This window comes from Vigna unguiculata, chromosome 10 (assembly GCF_037176805.1).
Source record: "Vigna unguiculata cultivar grain cowpea cultivar isolate G323 ecotype 2 chromosome 10, ASM3717680v1, whole genome shotgun sequence".
NCBI lineage: Eukaryota > Viridiplantae > Streptophyta > Magnoliopsida > Fabales > Fabaceae > Vigna > Vigna unguiculata.
This window is the reverse complement of record NC_140801.1, coordinates 4,308,508-4,323,143: the sequence shown is the minus strand read 5'-3', so window position 1 is coordinate 4,323,143 and position 14,636 is coordinate 4,308,508. Positions and strand designations below refer to the sequence as shown.

General features: G+C 35.0%; 2 protein-coding genes across 6 annotated transcripts; both read left to right on the top strand.

The window, feature by feature from the left end:
- The first annotated feature begins 471 nt into the window (after window positions 1–471).
- Window positions 472–6,757, top strand: LOC114172942 (disease resistance protein Roq1-like). 5 transcript variants are annotated; one of them, XM_085668174.1, is made up of 7 exons: window positions 472–1,255; window positions 1,350–1,564; window positions 1,655–2,433; window positions 2,531–2,728; window positions 2,830–3,555; window positions 4,042–4,470; window positions 5,313–5,381. In XM_085668174.1, the coding sequence occupies exons 1-6, from the start codon at window positions 771–773 to the stop codon at window positions 4,462–4,464; spliced, it is 2,826 nt and encodes a 941-aa protein (XP_085524300.1). In that variant the 5' UTR covers window positions 472–770; the 3' UTR covers window positions 4,465–4,470; window positions 5,313–5,381. The 5 variants fall into 5 exon arrangements, with proteins under 5 accessions (XP_085524300.1, XP_085524301.1, XP_085524299.1 ...); XM_085668175.1 differs by lacking the exon at window positions 4,042–4,470 and adding an exon at window positions 5,480–6,757 and having other exon boundaries at window positions 1,350–2,433; window positions 5,313–5,389; XM_085668173.1 differs by having other exon boundaries at window positions 1,350–2,433; window positions 2,534–2,728.
- A 3,573-nt stretch (window positions 6,758–10,330) lies between these two features.
- On the top strand, window positions 10,331–13,139 carry LOC114165120 (disease resistance protein RUN1-like; the record flags this gene model as incomplete). The annotated part of the gene is made up of 2 exons (XM_085668151.1): window positions 10,331–12,153; window positions 12,569–13,139. A coding segment is annotated over one exon (987 nt), but the record flags the coding sequence as incomplete, so codon positions are not given.
- Window positions 13,140–14,636: the final 1,497 nt, after the last annotated feature.

The window sequence follows — 14,636 nt, the reverse complement described above, 5'->3', positions numbered from 1 at the left end:
CGAAACTTTCCTCAGAAAACAAAAACCATAAAAAAATACATACATCTTGTAGAAGAAAGAAAGAGAAAAAATAAACCTTATATAGAAGAAACATGGGCGAAGAAGCGTTGGAGTGAAGAAGATGTTGTGTTGAGAGAAAAGAATGTTGTGTGTGAGCATTGTGTGAGACAGAAGGTGAGAGAAGAAGAAATCGAAACTTTACTTTTCGTTTTTAATAAATGAATGAAAGTCATCTCTTCTGCATTTTTAATAAATGATACTAAACTTTTAATAAAGTGATATCTAATTCTTTTATTTTACAAACAAAACAAATTCAGGTATAGTGACGTTTCTCTAAATTATACATTTATACTTTCTATTTTTTTTCATTATTAGAAAGGCCTCATTAGATATGCGTTAATGTGAAAAGAATATGTATTTGTTATTCTTTAAAATTTAAATAGATACATGGCTAGGATAAAAAGAGAAATCAGATATCGATTTTAAAACAAAAAGTAAAGTTAATATGTAATTTTTAATAAACGGAACATAACTAGAAAAGTTTTCATACTTAACTGGTGTAATGTTTCTTTTGGTTCGACAAAGTGGGTGTGGGTCTTATTTCTTAAATGGCCAAAGTGAAAAGGGTTCTGTAATGGTCTTAACGCGCTTCCACGGCTATAAAGAAATATTAATCTTTGAATGGTTTTGTGTGTGTAAAGAGATCATCTCTCACTGTGTTGCATTATTGCTTTCTCTTCCAACACTTCATAACGTCACCAGTTTCTTCCATGGAATTCGCCTCTTCAACTTCCAAACTTCCACAGATGTATGATTTGCTGATTAACTTCAATGGAGAAGACATCCACAGGAAATTTGTTTCTCATCTCGATTCTGTCCTCTCTGCTGCTGGACTCACCACTTTCCTTCACCACCAGAATGCAGTCAACGACATGGACATCCAACAGCCTATTCTCAATCTTTGTCGGGTAGCAATTGTTGTTTTCACCAAAACCTATTCTGAATCTGCTTGGTGTCTTCATCAGCTTCAACAAATCATTGAGTGGCACAAAACTTATTCCCGACATGTTCTGCCCGTATATTACGAAATTCAGCCATCTGATGTTCGTCTTCAAAAGGGTGATTTTGGAAAAACCCTCAAAGCAACTGCACAAAAATCATTTTCAGCACAACAAATGGAGCATGGCATGTCCAGGTGGAACCACGCACTCAGCAAAACTGCAGATTTTTTTGGATGGGATGAGAGCAATTACAGGTAAATTATTACTCTCTCAATCATCCACATTTTAAGCTTATGATTTAATTTTCGTAATGCATGACTTCTTCTATAATTGCTATTGAACTTGAAGGAGTGATGCTGAACTAGTGGACACAATTGTTAAAAGCATTCTTAATTTACCAGTCTTGTCTGCTACTAAATTTCCAATTGGATTACAACCCCACGTGGAAGATGTGATTCAAGTTATAAAAAATAAATCCACCGGGGTTTGTACTGTAGGGATATGTGGAATGGAAGGATCCGGTAAAACCACACTTGCCAAAGCCATCTATAATCAAATTCATGGTACATTTTTAAAGAAAAGTTTTATTGAAGATATTTCAGAAGTTAGTCGAACAGGAAAGCATGCTAATTTACACGAACGACTTCTTTCAGATCTCCTAAAAACAAAGCTGGAGATACATAAAGTTGAGATGGGAAGACGTATGATTGGGGAAAGACTTTATGGGAAAAAGGTGCTTATTGTACTTGACGATGTGAATGAGTATGGGCCATTGGACCTATGGGAAAGTAGTGCATGGTTCGGTGAAGGAACTGTAATAATCATTACAACAACAGATGCACGCCTACTGAGGATATATCAAGTTGATTATATTTTTCAGATGAATGTAATGAACCCAAACAAGTCCCTTGAGCTTTTTAGTTGGCACGCATTTAGAGAAGCAAAACCAAAAAAGGAATACCATTTCCTTGCAAGAAGAGTAGTTGCTTATTGTGGAGGACTACCTCTACTTCTTGAAGTCATCGGAAGTTGTTTGTATGAAAGGACGAAGGAAGAATGGAATAGATTATTGTTGCAATTAGACAACAGTGCCCAGCACGAAGTTGACCAGATATTGAAAATAAGCTACGAAGATTTACTTAATCAAATGGAAAAAGATTTATTCCTTGATGTATGTTGTTTCTTTATTGGTAAATGCAAATTTTATGTTACCAAGATCCTAAATGACTGTGGAGTAGACCCTGATAGTGGAATAAGAGTTCTCATAAAGCGTAACCTCGTAAAAATTAGAAAGAACAACAAAGTTGGAATGCATCCTTTGCTACGACAAATGGGAAGAGAAATTAGTCACGAAATTTTAAGAAAGGAACCTGAGAAAATCAGTGGGTTGTGGCTTGATGAGGATATGGAACATGCACTGTCACGGAATAGTGTAAGAACTTTCTTAATCTATGGTTTTGAAACTTCTTTTGGAACTGTTTGCTTTCTCACGTGCAATATTTTTTTTTTCTTGGCTATTTTCATCACAGCAGACAAATGTCATTCAAAGATTTTCGAGAAGACTGGTGAATCTTGCCGGATTTTCTTGGTCCCTTTGTGAGAAACTAAGATGGGTCAGTTTGAAAGGGTTTTCTTCACAATACCTACCTAACGACTTTTATTTGCGTGATGCAATAGGGATTGATTTAAAACACAGTCTTCTTCGACTGGTCTGGAAAGAATCCCAGGTTTTTATTACGTGTTATTTTCTTTTAAAACTTACCACTCATAATTATTTTATTCCATCATTTTCTTTTCTAATACTTTGTATAAAACTATCTTCATGAAGGTCTTGGCGCGGCTAAAAGTCCTTAATCTTAGTCATTCCATTTACTTGACAGAAACCCCTGACTTTTCAAGACTACCTGCTCTCGAACAACTCATTCTCAAAAATTGCCAAAGTTTGCGTCAAGTACACCAGTCTATTGGATTTCTCTACAATCTTACATTACTAAATTTGAAGGACTGTACAGGCCTAACCAATCTCCCCAGAGAGATATATATGTTGAAATCTTTAAAAGCTCTCGTTCTTTCTGGTTGTTCCAAAATTGTCCTACTCGAGAAAGATATAGTGCAAATGGAATCCTTGATAACCCTAATTTCTGAAAATACAGTTTTGAAACAAGTTCCTTTTTCGATTGCAAGTTCAAAAAGCATTGGATATATATCCTTATGTGGATTAGAGGAACGGTCAAATAATCTTTTTCCTTCTATCATTCGGTCTCGGATGTCACCAACAACGAATCCCCTATCCTATATTCATACTTTCAGTGATACGGAGGACAATAGTTGGGATGATGTTGTACCATTTTTTAGCAGTCTTGCAATTCTTCGAAGTGTTTTGGTGCAATGTGACCCCGAGTTTCAACTATCTGTACAACTAAAAGCGATACTGATGGATTATTGTGTAAATATTACAAAATCAAGAATTTCAAAGCATCACTTCAGGTCTTGTTTGATCGGTGTTGGCAGATACGAAGAATTCTTCAATACTGTCAGCGATGGCATATCTGAGGTTCTTCTCTAGCTTTCCCTTTGTATATTACTTTCACTGTCATTTTAGCCATTATTTTAGAGAACATACAATAATGCTAATGAAGTATCTAGTAGAAATTACAATACTAATTAAACTTTTAGCACCGTTCGCTTCTATAACCCCATGACTTGATATAAAAGTATCTAATTTTAATAATCAAGTAACTAATTGATTATGCTTGTACTAGGAACTAGGAAATTGAATTCCACTATCTTGCTTTATGACTGCTTTATTCCCAATGATATAGTAGAAATATAAACCGAAAGAGACGAAAACAGAGATGCATTCAAAGTCCTTAAGGACATGATGTGTTTAAATTAACATTAGTCTGTTTTAATTGTGTGTTAGATTTTTTTGATTATAATTGTTCATTTTTGTAATTTTTAATGATAAAATAATAAGTTTAAAAGATAATTTGAATAGAAAAATTACATAAATAACCAAACTGTTTATCTCACGGTACAGGTATTGGCAAGTAGTGGGTCATGTGATGTTTGTCTCCCAGGTGACAATTATCCTTATTGGTCGGCCCATAGGGGTGAGGGACATTCTGTGTCTTTCACTGTGCCTCGGGATTGTGTGATGAAGGGCTTGATTTTATGTGTTGTTTGTTTATCAACTCCCGAAATCATTGAACCTGAACTTACTACTGTCTTAATTGTAAATTACACGAGGTGCACATTACAGATACACAACCATGGCACAGTAATTTCCTTTAATGACGAAGATTGGGATCACATAGTATCAAATTTAGGATCTGGAGACAGAGTGGAGATTTTTGTGTCTTCTGCTTATGGATTGGTGGTTAAGGAGACAGCTGTTTATTTGATGTATGGTGAGCCAAAGAAAAATTCCCTCATTAGATCCATAAAGAAAATTATAATGTGACTTGGGGTAAGTCATTTTTCTTCTTTGTCAACACCAGGATCATTTTAGTTGTGGAATTAATCCTACTATCCCTTTTTGCTATTTTTTTCATCTTTTTCTTCCTTTTTCTTTACATATAGATTATAGTTAAAAATTTCATGTTTATTTTACCCTGTTTCTCACTCCTGAGTGGTGCTTCTTTGGTTTTGCTTGATGTGTTTATTGTTTTTGTTTTCTGGTGGTTACTTTTTGTTAATTATTTTCCCTTTCAGCAAATAATGTTTATTTAAGAAAGACGTTAATTAATTAATAAAGACATCTGTTGCTTGATATTTTATGGGTTTTTCTTTGGTATCTGCCAAGTAATCTCTGTTTTCGTTTCAACATAAGGAGCATCGTAGACTAATCCCTTTATATAAGTCTAAATGAAACAAATTTTAAATTCACTTCTCGTTTTACACTGATTCTATTTGTTTTATGTATAATTTAAATAAGTTTTTTTTTTTCGGTTTACCTTTATAAGTTTAATTATAGTTTTCAGTTTTTGGGTTTTTATTATACCTAATTTTGCAATTTTGTTAGAAAAAGTTTAAAACTTAAGAACGTTAACTTTAAGTATCATTTCCGTGTGAACAAACAAAAGTGGTTTATTTTTATTATTTTTCTGCTTTTTCCTTCGCAGGGGACACAAGCCATTGAGGCATTGACTTTAAAATAAATACCTGTAAACTTTTGTCAAGGAAGTGTATTTGCGATAAATTTAAAACACGGTCATCTTAAACTAGTCTGGAAGGAAACTGAGGTATATATATATATTACATATGCCTATAGTTTCTTCACTGATTTCTGTATGAAAATGTCTTCTGTAGTTTCCAGCAAAGCATTCCTTGAGGCCTCATTTGATTGGAATTGGAAGTTACCAAGAATTCTTCAATACATATCAGAGGTTCTTCCTGTCAATTTTCTTTTGATCATTAGTGTTCATCTTTGCAATTGATTAATAGAAACGGAATAATCTTGATAAAAATATCTATAGGAGATACCGTGCTGCTTTCTTCTAGGGTTCTTCATTGAGTTTGCAGCCAAACACCACTTTCTACACTTATCTCATCCAAGCATGAGTGGCGTGTGAGGCATTTCTTCTCCTATCTTGGTGTATGAACGTCACTTTGATAACGTGGTTCAAGTTTCGTTCCTGTTGTGTTTTCACTTCCGTGAAGTGTTTCCAGTTCATAGTCTTGGTTATTGTATTCAATTCGAGGAGCAGTTTGAGTTGAGTTTTTCAACGCATCGTTAAATCGAGCGGCCACTCGAGAGTTTTGTTCGTGGTTTGTAGCAAAGAGTCATCAACCACAAAGATTTCCTATTCTCTGTTCCTCTATTGTGTGTTTGCTATTTGATGTTCATATGTTCAAATCTTCCATTCTTTTGTGATTACATCGAACATTAGGTTGCAAAAATCGTTTTATAACTAGCAAAAGTTTTAAATATGAATTCAAATTCATATATCAATCTCACTACAAGAAAATAACGTATATGTAATGAAATAATCCTTCGCAAATCTCTCGCAAAATGATTTCACAAGCAAGAGATTCTTCCATAACTAAATTAGGTAGCTAAATGGTGAGGGAACTATTCCCTTACTATTGCTCATAATTTCCGTAGGAAATCAGTAGCAAAATTTTCCCTAACTAATCCCTGACCGATCCAAAATAAATTTTATCCCAAACTATCTCTAGTTGATCCATAGAATACTTTTTTCCTAGCTGATCCCTAGCTAATTTAATCTTTAATTCTCATCCATAAATTTTATCCCTATCTAATTCGAAACCGATTGCTTTCAAATTTTTTCCCTAACTAATCCCTAGCTAATTTTATCCTTAATTGATCCTTAACTAGTTCTTATCCCTAATTAATCTCTAATTGATTCGTAGCAAATTTTATCTCTAGTTAATCCTTAGTTGATTCCTAACATTTTTTTCTAGATAATTCTCTAATTGATATATAACTAATTCTATCCTTAGTTATTCCTTAGTTGATCTGTAACTAATTTTATCCCTTCTAATCCCTACCAAATTGTGAGAACTTATCTCTAGCAAATCCATAACAAAGTCGTAGAAAATTTCATCATCTAAATATACCAAATTGTTCCATGTTCTTATATCTTATAAAATGCATATAATAAATATAACGGTGAATAAAAAAATATAATAAATCTTGCAAAACATTTAAAAGAAATATGTGAAATTTTAATATATTAAAAATACTCAAAGTTATATACATAATAAAAGTAAACTTTTAACATTATAATTGTCAAAACACAGGATTAAAACAAAAGTAAACATCGTCATCTTCAATTTTTTTCTCCCCATATTTGTTGATTGATGGTAATGATAATATCTTTAGTATTTAATATTGTTTATTGTTGAGAATATTACTTAATATTTTTATATATAAATTAGTTTTTATGAAATATTTCAATTTTAGAAATATGTTTTAGTTTTAAAAATTAGTTATTATTTTAAATTAAGAGTGAGATATTGTAAATATTTTATATTTTATATTTTGTTACATTTTGCTCTATATATAGGGAATATCAATAAAAAGCAAAATATTTTCCTCCGTATAGCATATCACATATATCTTTCATATTTCCAAAAGCCCAAAAAATCTCATATTACTGGTGATAGAATGGAAGGAAATATGTCACACATCACGTCGCTATTCCACTCTTTGATGGTGAAAGCTATGATCTATGGATGGTAAGGATGCAAACATATCTAAAGGAGCTAGACCTATGGGAAGTCGTAGAGGAAGATGATGTTCCCTTGTTTGAAAATCCCATTATGGCTCAAATCAAAGCGCACAAAGACAAAAAGACGATAAAGTCAAAGGCAAAGTCATGCTTGTTCCCAAGTGTTTCATAAATGATTATGACCAAGATCATGACTCTAAATCCCAAAGAAATTTGGGAATACTTGAAAGCAGAATATGAAGGGAAGAAGAAGATTCGAGGTATGAAAGTTTTGAACTAGATAAGGGAGTTCGAGATGCAAAGAATGAAAGAGTCAGAGACAATTAAAGAATACTTAAACAAATTATTGGGTATAGCCAACAAGATAAAATTGTTGGGAAAAGAGTTTCCAGATTCCAAACTGTTGTCCTCTTGGCAAGCGTACCAAAAGTCAACTGTAGTATAATGATTTAAAGTAGGAGTGTCGAACCCACGAGGAACGGATTCAGTTAAAATAACTAATTATCTCGATCAGCATATATATACAAAGATTTTAATTTTATTTTACATTAACTATTGCATGAAATTAATATAGTAAAAGCAGAAAAGTTTAGAAAAATACAGTAAAAGAAACTGGGATTGAATTTCATCTATCTCCCTTGTCTGTAATCTGGATGAATATAATATATAACATCTGAAAATACCAATATTGATGCACACTCAAAAATCATTTATACCGATCCCTCGCGTATAAAATTCATAAGATTAGTTTCCTGAATATTGATTCCTCACATATTCAACAAACTATCCAGCATTACGGTCGACTGTTAAAAGCAATTGATATATTGAGATCTATTCCTAGCATCACAGTATATCAAGTATCATTGTTCAAATCAGATTTTCAGAAATACTTTCCAGTCAGATCTAAAAATCAAAATCAAAACATCTATTGATCAGATAGAAGTAAGCATTAAGAGCAAAACAATAATACCAATACTGAGTAAAACAAAAATGCTATATATAAATATCACCAGATTACATCCAAGTTCGAGTAGATTACATTCAATCCCAAAGGAGAAGATTAGCCACTCATGGTAGCCAACAAAATCCTATGAGCTAAGAAGAAGAAGAAGAAAATGAGAAACTGTGATGCTCCTGGTAGCAGCTCTGCAGCACGGACCTGTTCTTCTCCCAAAATTCCAAGCTCCCTGCAGTTCTGAACCTCCAAAATATATATACAGCCCGAACTCTCGCTTGGGCTACTGAGTCTCGCTTGGGCGAGATAGAGTACTTCAACATGAATGAAGGGTCTCGCTTGGGCCACTCATTCTCGCTTAGGCGAGATAGACACTAGTGCAGATTTGACATTTTACTTCGCCTTATAGGCCTCGGTTACCGCTGAACCGAAGCCTATAAGGAGGCGGTGGCATTTTTGCAATTTCGTCAGGCTTTTGGCCTCGGGTCTTTAAGGACCGAGGCAATAAAGGGGGCTTTAGGCCTCGGTTATAAAATGAACCGAAGCATATAAGGCAGCCCAGTTTTCAAATTTTCAAAAATCCCACCAGCATCAGGCTTTTGGCCTCGGTTCTTTAAAGACCGAGGCAGTAAAGGGCGCTTTTGGCCTCGGTTATTAATTGAACCGAGGCCATAAAGTCAGCATCAGGCTTTTGGCCTCGGTTCTTTAAGGACCGAGGCAGTAAAGGGGGCTTTTGGCCTCGGTTATTAATTGAACCGAGGCCATAAAGTCTGTTAAAATTCCCAATTCGCGAACCCTAACTACTATTCATCGTCTCCCAAACTCTCTTCTCTCTGCGCGAATTTCTTCGCTCTACCACCACCATCACGCTCCGCCTCCGTCGCCGACCAGCATCTGCCATCAATAGTCGTGCGTCGTCGCCTCCGTCGCGCTGTCCAGGTTCACCGATTGCAAATCACCTCCCGATGCGGGTCAGTTCGAAAACTCTGCGCGAACTTCGCTGCCACCACCACCACCGCAGCTGCACCATTCACGGACCTCACAATGCATTGTGTTCTCTACAACAGAACCAGTGACAACCATGGCAACACCTCGCACCACCGTGACCTGCCATCAGCACCTGCAATGAAACCAGCGCATCCTCACACAACACCACCATGGGAGCGCGAGTCATCTTCACCAGACGTGCAATTTCGCACCACACAGATCCATGCGAAACAGCAGAAACCACTACAACAGCGCGTCATCATCACCACTGCAACGGTGAGCGAGAATGAGCCAGAACAGCAGCAGAAGCCATAGCCATCACTGCGAAGACGAAACAGACGCTATGGCTTCGGTTCTTTCAGACCCGAGGCAGAAAACAGACGCTATGGCCTCGGGTGATAACCGAGGCCAAAAGGAGGTGCCTTTTAGCCTCGCCCCAATATGCCTCGGTTCTAAAACCGAGGCAGAATCACGAAAGTAACCGGGACCAAAAGCCCTCACTGCACTAGTGAGAGTTCTTCACGTTGAAGGAATGTCTCGCTTGAGTGACCATGTCCTTGCTTAGGCGAGAATTGAAAAACTGGGCGTGGCTTCTTCACGAAATCTCGCTTAAGCGAGATCAAGCTCGCTTGAGCGAGAAAGGCGGCAAGTGTCTCGCTTAGGCGAGAAGACTTTAACTTTTGGGCGAGTCTGTCCTAGCTTGAGCGAAACACCTTAGTTCTGAGCGACCTGTAGCATATTTTCCTCCTTTTCTTCTCTATTTCTTACTTCTCCTTCACTCTTCTTGAGTTCTCTTTAATCTCTCCTGAAAAACACACAAAATAGGATCAAATGATTTCTTTAATTCAAAACTTGGAAGCCTGTGATTGAAACTTAGATTTAGGGAGAATCAATATGAAATGAACACCAATTTAAAGCATAAGTGCCAGAGTTTGTTATGAATCTTCATTTGGTAAAACCACTGTAGCCAAAGCCATCTACAATAAAATTCATGATTCATTCATGGACAAAATTTTCGTTGAAGATATTGCACAAGATAATAAAAAAAAATGGCTTCATTTTAAAGAAAAACTTCTTTCAGATGTCCTAAAACCAAAGGTAGAGGTACGTAACATTGAGAAGGGAAGAAATATTCGAGAAAGGCATTTTCGGAAAAGGGTGCTCATTGTACTTGACAATGTGAATGACCATTCTCTATTACAACTAAGCATGAACAACTTTTGAAGACACATGATGTTGATGCTGTTTTTCGGATAAATCTATTGAACGCAAAAGAGTCTCTTGAGCTTCTTAGTTGGCACGCATTTAGAGAAGCAAAACCAAAAGAAGAATACCATGACCTTGCAAAAGCAATAGTAACTTACTGTGGAGGACTACCTCTGGCTCTTGAAGTCATTGGAACTTATTTATATGAAAGGACGAAAGAAGAATGGCATAGAGTACTGTTCAAATTAGGGAAAACTCCCCAGCATGACGTTCTACCAGTATTGAAAATATGTTTCGAAGGTTTACCTAATCAAATTGAAAGAAATTTATTCCTTGATATATATTGTTTCTTTGTTGGTAAAGATAGAGCCTATGTTACAAAGATCCTTAATGGTTGTGGGGTAGACGCTGATAGTGGAATAGGAATTCTCATAGAACGTAGCCTCATAATAGTTAAAAAGAACAACAAGTTTGGATTGCATCCTTTGCTAAGAGAAATGGCAAGAGAAATTATTGGCGAAATTACTTCAGGAAAGGAAGCTAAGAAGACCAGTCGACTATGGTTTGATATGGATGCAGATTATGTACTGTTAGAGCATATTGTAAGAACATTCTTTATCTATTGTTTTCAAACTTCTTTTTTAAAGTGTTTGCTTTCTCATGTGCAATATATTTGTTTTTTAGCTATTTTCATCACAGGAAAAAAAATTCATTCAGAGATTCCCTCCGAAATGGTTTCCAACTTAAAAGATTTCTTCGAACGTGATTATTTAGAGGTAAGAGACGCAATAAGAAGGATGAAACTCGGTGGACATTGTGAGTACCGCTCTAAGGAACTGGGGTTGATTAGGTTGGAAAAGTTTTCTTCAGAATACCATCCTATTGGATTTCAACATGATGCAATAGCCATTGATTTAAAACACCGTCTTCCTCGACTCGTCTGGAAAGAACCCCAGGTTCTTATAACTTGACATTTTATTTTGAACCTCTGCCCAAAATAAATATAGTATTTGTTTCCACTTACAACTATTTTATTCCATCACTTTCTTTTCTAACATTTTAAAAAAAAACTATCTTCTTGAAGGTTTTGGCATGACTAAAAGTTCTTAATCTTAGTCGCTCCAAGTACTTGAGAAAAACCCCTGACTTTTCGAGACTACCAAGTCTTGAACACCTCATTCTCAAAGATTGCCCAAGATTGTGCGAAGTGCACAAATCTATTGGAGCTCTCGGCAATCTTACACTTATAAATTTGAAGGACTGTACAAGGATAAAGAATCTTCCCAGAGAGATATATATGTTGAAATCTTTAAAAACACTCATTCTTTCTGGTTGTTCGAGGATTCACCTATTGGAAAAAGATATAGTGCAAATGGAATCCTTGATAACACTAATTACTGAAAATACAGTTGTGAAACAAGTTCCTTTTTCAATTGTAAGCTCAAAAAGTATTGGATATTTATCTCTACGAGGATTTGAGGGATTATCACATAATCTTTTTCCTTTTATCATTCGGTCATGGATGTTGCCATCAATGAACCCCCTATCTTATTATCATTCCTTTTGCATGGATGTGGAAGTTAATAGTTGGGATGATATTGCGCCATTAATCCTTGTCAATCTTCGAAGTGTTTTGTTGCAATGTGAGACGGAGTTTCAACTATCTCAGCAAGTACAAGATATTTTGGTCGAATATGGTGTAAATATTACAGAATCACACACTTCAAAGCAGTACTTCAGGTCTTTTTCGATCGGTGTTGGAAGATGGAAAGAATTCTTCGATGCTTTCAGTGATAGAATTTCCAAGGTTCTTCTCTAACTTTCCCTCTGTTCATTACTTTCACCACCATTGTAGCTATTAATTAAGAGAACACAATAATCCTAATGAATAGAAACTACAGTTCTAAACTTTTAGCACTCTGCACTTCTACAAGAACACAACTTCTTCTAAAAGTATCAGATTTTAAAAACCAACTAACCAAGTGATTATGCTTAAGCCAAGTACTAGCAAATTGATTTCCACTTTCTTTCTTTACTAGCTTTGTGATTGTTTTATTCCTAATGATTGTAGAAATATAACTAAGAGACTCAAAAACAGAACCGCATTCTAAATCCATATAGAAATGGTGATATATACCGAACAAAACTATTAACCAGATTTGTTTTAATCATGTATTTGTTTTTGTTTAACTAAACATGGCCTTATTTATCTCATGATACAGGTAATTGCAGGAAGTGAATCTTGTGATGTTTCTCTTCCTGGTGACAATGATCCTAATTGTTTGGCCCATATGGGTGAGGGATATTCTGTTTCTTTCACTGTGCCTCGGGATCGTGACATAAAGGGAATGGCTTTGTGTATAGTTTATTTATCAAACCCTGAAATTGTGGCAACCGAAGGTCTTAGAAGTGTCTTAATTGTTAATTATACAAACTGCACATTGCATATACACAACCATGGCACGGTAAGTTTCTTTAAATATAAAGATTGGGAGGGTATAATATCAAATTTAGGATCAGGAGACAAGGTTGAGATTTTCGTGATTTTTGGTGATGGATTGGTAGTGAGGAGAACAATTGTCTATCTTATATTTGGTGAATCAAATGACTTAGAAAAGGAGTCTCCGTCAAAGAAAAATTCCCTAATTAGATTTATAAAAAAATTGTAAGTCATTTATCCTCTTTCAGAACTGCACGATCCCTTGAGTTATGGAATTAATCCTTATGTCCTTGAGTGGAATTCATTTGTATAGTTACAGTTAAGAAATTCATGTTTATTATCCTGTTTCTCGCTCCTTGCATCGTGTTTCCTTGGTTTTATTTGATCTATTTATTGTATTTGCTTTCTGGTTGTTGCTTTTGTCAATTCTTTTACCTTTTAGCAGCATATAATAATAATTTATTAAGAAGTCCTCGAAAAGAAATACTGCATTATGACATTCTAACTTAAAACATTGTATTTCTTGTAATTAAAATCATGACAACACTTTATATCTTCTAAAACTGACTAAATAAGGAACATTCTTTAAATTACAAACTCTAACTTATACGTGGAATTAGTAGATAATCTTGTTTAATAATAACTAGAAGAAGTTGTTCCTCTAAATGGATTTTACAATATTAATTTTATTATTACCAAGACAAAGAGGATGAACGTAAATAATGTAGTTAAGATGATATTTAATTCTGTTCATTCAATTCAGTAAAGGGACCAGGCTACGCTGCTATCCTAATTGTATAACATATTATGTTGAACCAAACACATAAGCCAATAGGTAACAAATCTTAACACATTTTAAGAAGACAATAAATCAACTGTGTTTTTCTTTTTATAGTGAATTAATAATGTTAAAAATGGAAAAAAAATTCTCAAATAACAACTAGAAAGGAAACACAATAAACAACTCAAGGACGACCAACAAGGTATAATGTGAGGAGGGAGAAACAGGATAAAATAAACATTGAATTTATTAACTGTACACTTCTACACAACAGTAACAGAAAAACGATGAAAATAAACAAATAATAAACAAAAAAACTGGGATTTAATTCCATAACTCAAGGGATCCTGTTCTGTTCTTAAACAAGAACAATAACTTAGAAGAAGTCATACCTTGCCCATTTTTATTTGTAGTGAATTTATTCAAGGCATTTTCCTTTGGCTTGAGGTAACGCCCCATTTTCAACTCATTTGATTCACCATATATCTTCACGTTGTCTCCTGATGTTAAATTCAGTTGATAAATAAACAAAACACAAAGTCATTCCCTTCATGTCTCAAACCTTAGGCACAATGAAAGAAACAGAATTCCCTCACCCGAATGTTATATCAGAAAAGGAGGCAAGGATAGAATTGGAAACGACTAGTGGGAATATGCAACCAAAGCAGCTGACAAATGAGGAAGTGTAACAAATCGCGTGGTTTGGGTAAAAGGTGTGGGGGCAATAACTAAATATATAGGTCATTAGCATAGGGAGGGAGGGTGTGAATTTGGTCTCTATTCAATATTGTCTCTTCCTATTACTCTCTATGTTGCTTTTATTAGAAACCTTCTCCTTGGTATCTTCCTTTACAGTAGTAAATAATATTATAGAGTTATTTCCTTGATTCACCTTACTGTGTTACTTTATTTCCATTATTTCTATCTTTACAATTGGTGCTTTCACTGATTTTGTCCATGGCGGAAAACCCTCGTTTGAAGGACATTACCGCAAAGCTTAAAAATTTATCAACTGATGTCAAACAAATGATGAAAATGATGGAATTGCGCCATGCTGATTATGTTACGC